Genomic DNA, 6,000 nt, shown 5'->3' with positions numbered 1-6,000 from the left:
TGTCCACTAAACTGCACGAATGAAGCGTGCTGCTACGCGTTAATAGCTACAGCCCGAGTTGTAAAGCACATGCTCAACCGAACATCAAGTTCTGCTCCGACCGCCGACTTTGACCATCATTTGAAAAAATTGACCGTACTGGGTCAATTGAGGACACGAGAATAAGTTAAAGCAAAAAAAAACGGAATCCCTTTCCCTGCAATATAAGGGAATCCCGCACTTATTTCTGCTTCAATGTTCCTTCCCGAAGGGCCCCCTCCGCCCCTTCTTAAAATACATTCCACCCCACCTCGAGCTCCACCCTTTATACCAGGGGTCTTCAAACTTGGCCCTTTTATGACTTGTGGACTTCAACTCCCAGAATTCCTCAGCCAGCTTTGCTGGCTGAGGAATTCTGGGAGTTGAAGTCCACAAGTCATAAAAGGGCCAAGTTTGAAGACCCCTGCTTTAATGCTTTGGAACACGGACAATCTCGAGAGCCGGAGCACTCAGCTGAGACCCTCATCTCTCGGCCCAGCCAACTAGCCGATCTCCCGAGCATGGGCGGGGTCTCTACGTCGTCACTTTAGCCAATCGCAGAAAGGCAGCGCTTCAACCCGGCACGTTTGCGCAGGAAAGGAGGCGAGCGCATAGGAGGAGAACCCGTCACGATCTGAGAGGCCAATACCAGCTCGGGCCATGCTGATGAGACCAGTGAGCGAACGTGAGCAAGCTGTGTAGCCAATAGCATGCGAGGTCGGGGCGGTGCCTGCGCAGCAGCCGCCGCCGCCGCCGCCGCCGCCAGGGGAGAAGGGGGCGGAGGCAAGGCAGAGTCTGCCGGGGAGGGGGGGGATTGGGCCTGGCTGGGCCCAGCCGGAGCCTCCTGCAGCCTGGGACCGACTGTGCGGGGAGAACGCCCCCTCCCCGTGGGCCCAGCCCAAGCCCGGCCCGGCCCCGCCTGGCCATGGGCAACGCGGCCACGGCCAAGAAAGGCGGCGAGATTGAGAGCGGTGAGTGCGGGGTAGCGAGTGCTCTGCAAGCCGGGTTTGGGCGAGGTTAGGAGCCAAGCAGGCAAGCCGGGCCGAGAGCTTTTCGCTGTCGGGGCTGAGCCCGTGTCCGGCGTGACTGCCAAGCAAGATGCGGGGTCGCGATGGATCGGACCTCTCTCTGGGGAAATCCGGCTCAAGAGAAGGGAGAAGAATACGGGGGGAGGGCGGGGGAGCGGAGGAGCAGGGACGGTCTCCCCTGGCAGCTGTGGGGAGAGCAGAGGAGGCGGGAGCAGCCTTCAGTTGCCACCGAATCCCCCTTTAGGGCCTTTGCCGGAGCCCTTCCAAGGGAGGGTATTTGGCCGCTGCCTTCGCCTCTTCGTTTGGGGGCTCCCGGAATTGCCTGCTTGGCTAACCCAGCCGTTTTAGGCTAGCGGCCCAGCTTCTGGATTTTAAGGCTTCCCCGGTCCTTTGGAGTCAGCTTTTTCGTAGCTTTTCCCACATGGAGCCGCTCTTTAGCTTCTCGGAGCAAAGCCTTCTCCCCCGGATGCTTTTGTCTGGCTCTGGCTGCGCCTGGCTTGGCTCGCGGGCAGGACAGCCTCTCTGCGATTTTTTTTTTTTTAATGTGTTCCCGAAATCCGAGGCCCGGTTTCCTTGGATCGTATTTCTGCACCTAAAGCTCTTTAACGGCCTTTTTTGCTATACTTTGTTAGTAGTCACCTTGCCCTAAGGCAGGGGTCTTCAAACTTGGCCCTTTTATGACTTGTGGACTTCAACTCCCAGAATTCCTCAGCCAGCTTTGCTGGCTGAGGAATTCTGGGAGTTGAAGTCCACAAGTCATAAAAGGGCCAAGTTTGAAGACCCCTGCCCTAAGGTGACGAGAATGTAGAAACATTTGTGTGTAATGTTTTATGCAGGTTGCTTAGCTCAGGTTGTTTTTTTTTTTTTTTGTTTTCTGATAAGGATATACGGTATACTGCATACTCTTGCTAACGCTTTTTGCTGTTGCTTCTAGGCAGGTATGAGAGGTTCCTGTTTGTAGACAAAAAAACGCAAGTGAAGGCTACTTAATTCAGGAAAGACAGCCGGAAGTATTCGTCCCACCCATAAAGGAAGATGCAGAACTGGACTTGCAAATTGAGCAGGCAGGCAGGAAGGAAGGAAACTATTAACTACTACAACAACAAGCAATGTGTGTAGCATATCTAGATGGAAGGCAGAGAGTGGCAGAAGATAAGGATCTTTTAGCCAAGCGTATATTCACAGGATGATGACCAGATTTCAAAGACTTTTACAAAAATGGTTCTGTCCTCCTTTTCCTTTTTGATTGACTTCTTTTATCTGTATTTTAAGAAACTGGTGGCATTCATGCTGGTTATGCATGCAAATTTGCCTTTTTGTTTTTATGGGGATATTCCAGATGAAAGTTATATTGTATAATTATGTCTTCAATCATGGAATTTTATAGGGTTTCAAAAATCATTTTTTGCTTTTCATCTTATGTTTTTCTATCAGTGTTCCTACCTTCTGACTGGAAAAAGTCAATTGAGGCCAAGATAGAATAGCTAGACTGTGTCAGAATTCCCTCATGCCAAACCATATTTGTATTATATTGAATAAGCCACAGGTGTTAGCATTCTCACTGCTAATGTTCTCACAGTGTAGTTTCAGCTATAGTTTACAAATCACATTGGCTGGCTTCACACAACACATTGAACCCAAACCTAGTAAATCATAGTGTGGCTTGCCATGCTGCATTAAACAGATGAATGTCTTTTGACTGTTAGTACCAAGAGCTGTTTATGTGGAAGCATACTAGATTAATAGAGAATAATAGATGTCTTTAATATAAATATAACATACTTTTCTGTGCAATTACTAAATCGATATCCTTAAAACTAGGATTGGTTTAAAGCATGGTTATCCAATCTTAGCTTGCCTGGACTGCATTGAGAGAATAGGATTTGTCTTGGGCCGCATATGAAATATATAGTTTATATAAATAACAAACTTCATTTTTTTATATCATCTTGTACTACGGTAGCTGTCCAGGACTGCATGTGCTCATGGGCTGTAAGTATCTGAGGGAAAAAGAATTACAAGCAATTTTGCATGAAGTCTTTATACTCTAGAATAGGGGTTTCCTAAACCCTGGGCCACAGCTCATTTCTGGGCTTTGAGCCATTTGGAACTGGGCTGTGGAAGTGGCATCCCCAGTTGCACAAGCGGCAGGCATGCATGCCTGCCTGCTGCTCACACAAATAGAGCTGTGTGCACATGCTTGCCACTCATGCAAAACCATCCCCTCTTCCCCCACCCCTCACTGGTCCGCAAAGCTGGAAAGGTTGGGGGGCTCTGCTTTAGAACAGAGGGGGGGGGAACAATGGTCCCTTTATGACTTGTGGACCTCAACTCCCAGAATTCCTGAGCCAGTAGGCTCAGGAATGGCTGGCTCAGGAATTCTGGGAATTGAAGTCCATAAGTGGGGCCATCATTCCCCACCCCTGTTTTAGAAGATCAATTAGATGCTAGTGTTTAATAGAAAAGCCCATCACTTGTCACATGAGAAGATGATCAAAACTTTTAAGTGAATAAGCTTGTAAACTAGCACTAAATCACATCTCTTAATAAATTATATCTCTTAATGCAGTGCAGTAATAGCCCTGCCTATTGTTTGCTACTCCTAAGCAGTTGTTGACTCAGTGTCTGCTTCAGTATATCGGCTCAGAATTCTTCCCAGAATTATGAGTGAAATTCAGATAACTATTTATCTAGGAATAAACTTTCTAACTCAATTTACCTATTGGTGTTGAGACTGAAGCAAACCCTTGTTCAAGGAGCAGCTACATACCATAGTAGGTGTATGAGTTGCTATCCTTACTCATTATTTTAATAAAATTGTACTGTATTAATACGGAATTGGAATGTACACAATATTTTGCTTTTTCCCTACTCAACACTTATTCACTGCGATAAATCAAGTTGAATTCATATTTTAAAAGTTTATAAACAATATCCTGATTCATATTTCCCTTATTAACCTCAAGCCAAGTTAGTTGCCAGAGCAAAATAACAAATCTTAGAAATAAATTGTACAGTTCAATGATATGTTTAGTTACAGTTCAATTTGAAAAGTATGTATTTATGCTCAATTCTGAATTTGGGTATCTTCAGAAATATTTTAATAGAAAAACGATTGACAAAATATTTTATGTGTAGAATTGTAGAATATGGATAGATAGTAGCTCAGCTATTTTGTGAATTTAAGAAAAAAGCACATCACAATTTTTCCTTTGTGACTACAGTGCACATTTGTGGAATTTTTTAATTACAGAAACAAAATAGGCATTTTAATTTAAACTTGATTTGGGTTATTGAAATGGAATCCTATATGTCTGTTAGGCTATAATTGTTTTTTAAGTGTGTGTGTGTGTGTGTGTGTACACTTACATGTCCTCTAGTTTTCATATTAACCATTTCCTAATCTATGCAATTATATCTACATTTTGGACATCACATCCTTTGGAAGTTATTACATGAAGTTTGCAAAATATGAGTTCTTCAAACTTCTTCATAATAATGGACAACCTTTGGCTTGCTCTGAACTACTTTACATGCCAGGTAATGGAGTTAATTCCCAATATAGGGGATATGATTATATTCTATGCAGAGTTAATGTCATGCATCTGTGAAACTAGGTCTGCTTATTTTCTTGGACTTATTTAGAGATAGTTTAAGAATGTGTTGTAGTTATATTAATGTGTTAGCTCTAGTTTAGAGCATATATTACTGCTTTGTATGTTTATCGTTTCAAATGGCAAGCAACCACACCAGTAATCATTAAGTGTGCTTAAACTTGACTCCAGAAACTGCAAACCTGAGAGCTTCATTTTGTTAGGTAGCTCTCACTGTTCTATATGCTGCTCTGCTATGGAACTCTGTTCAGTAGATTGGACGCCAAGAAAAAAATTTGGATTAGAAGAGTATATTTTTTAGAGCTAGTTGTACAAATGGAGAAAATAGGATGAAGGAGCATTAGGTACTTTGACTGCCTTGAGTTATTTGGAAAACTAATAAAGGCAGGATAAAAGTAAAGGACTCCTGTGCAGTTGTGTCCGATTCTAGGGGACAGTGCTCATCTCTGTTTCTTAGCCAAAGGAGCCAACATTGTCCAAAGACATTTCCATGGTCATGTGGCCAGTATGACTGTAAGCTGAGGCACACAGAATGCTGTTACCTTCCCACCGAAGTGATACCTATTTATCTACTCATATTTGCATGCTTTCAAACTGTTACGTGGGCAGGAGAAAGGCAAGATATAAATAAAATATAGTTTATGAATTGCAGGTAAAATTTAGCATTATTTGTATAAAATTAAAAAAGTAGGAAAGATTAGGTTCTGAGCTAGTGAAGAAAATTCTTATATATGTTGGTTTGCCTGGATTTCTGTTTTATTTGCAAAAGTACAAAATAGGCTCCTTTATTGACTCAGTACATCCAATTCTGTTCAATAAATTTGAGTAGAGAAAGTAGAATTAGAACCTTCCTTATTGTAGTTGCATAGAACTTACAGATGTGCTATCTGATCCAGGAAGGATCTGTACTAATAATCTTTTGCCTTTTAAACTACTAAATATAGATGATGCGCCTGAAGCTTTTCAGGGCTTAAATTGTTTCAGTACTATTATAATTAAATGGAACATCCAGATGTCTACAGTTTTGACTGATAATGTAAAACAGCAACCATAGACAATCTCTTCAACAAAATATTGGTCAGAGAGATGTGCATTTTATGACTGAGTTGACTCATGACTTTTTTTAATGAAATTGCTAACTGTAAAGCGTGCATTTTATTCTGGATGAGACCTGTTAGCCTTCAAATTCATTGGAAGTCAACTGTCATTGTTCCCAGTTGGCATGAACTTTGGTTACGCTTTCAAGGACTCATGGGAGTTGCAGTCCAATAAGTTGAATAGGTATAGGAAGTTAGATCCTGCTACATTATATTAAAAATAAATATCAATATTATTGAATT

The 6,000-nt window shown here is 42.7% G+C and overlaps 1 protein-coding gene across 4 annotated transcripts in view; it reads left to right on the top strand.

Moving 5' to 3' along the window:
• Nucleotides 1-796: 796 nt before the first annotated feature.
• PRKACA (protein kinase cAMP-activated catalytic subunit alpha) overlaps nt 797-6,000 on the top strand; it is a 72,513-nt gene continuing 67,309 nt past the window's right edge. The window contains exon 1 of one of the 4 annotated variants that reach the window (XM_083351771.1): nt 797-989. In XM_083351771.1, coding sequence (XP_083207897.1) covers nt 944-989 — 46 coding nt within the window. In that variant the 5' untranslated portion in view covers nt 797-943. Of the gene's footprint in view, nt 990-4,025; nt 4,587-6,000 lie in introns of those variants that run through there. The other 3 variants (XM_083351769.1, XM_083351770.1, XM_083351768.1) reach the window with 3 other exon arrangements.

This window comes from Vipera ursinii (genome assembly GCF_947247035.1).
Source record: "Vipera ursinii genome assembly, chromosome: 2".
Classification (NCBI taxonomy): Eukaryota; Metazoa; Chordata; class Lepidosauria; order Squamata; family Viperidae; genus Vipera; species Vipera ursinii.
Note: the sequence above shows the minus strand (reverse complement) of the source record. Positions and strands in the feature narration are given on the sequence as shown.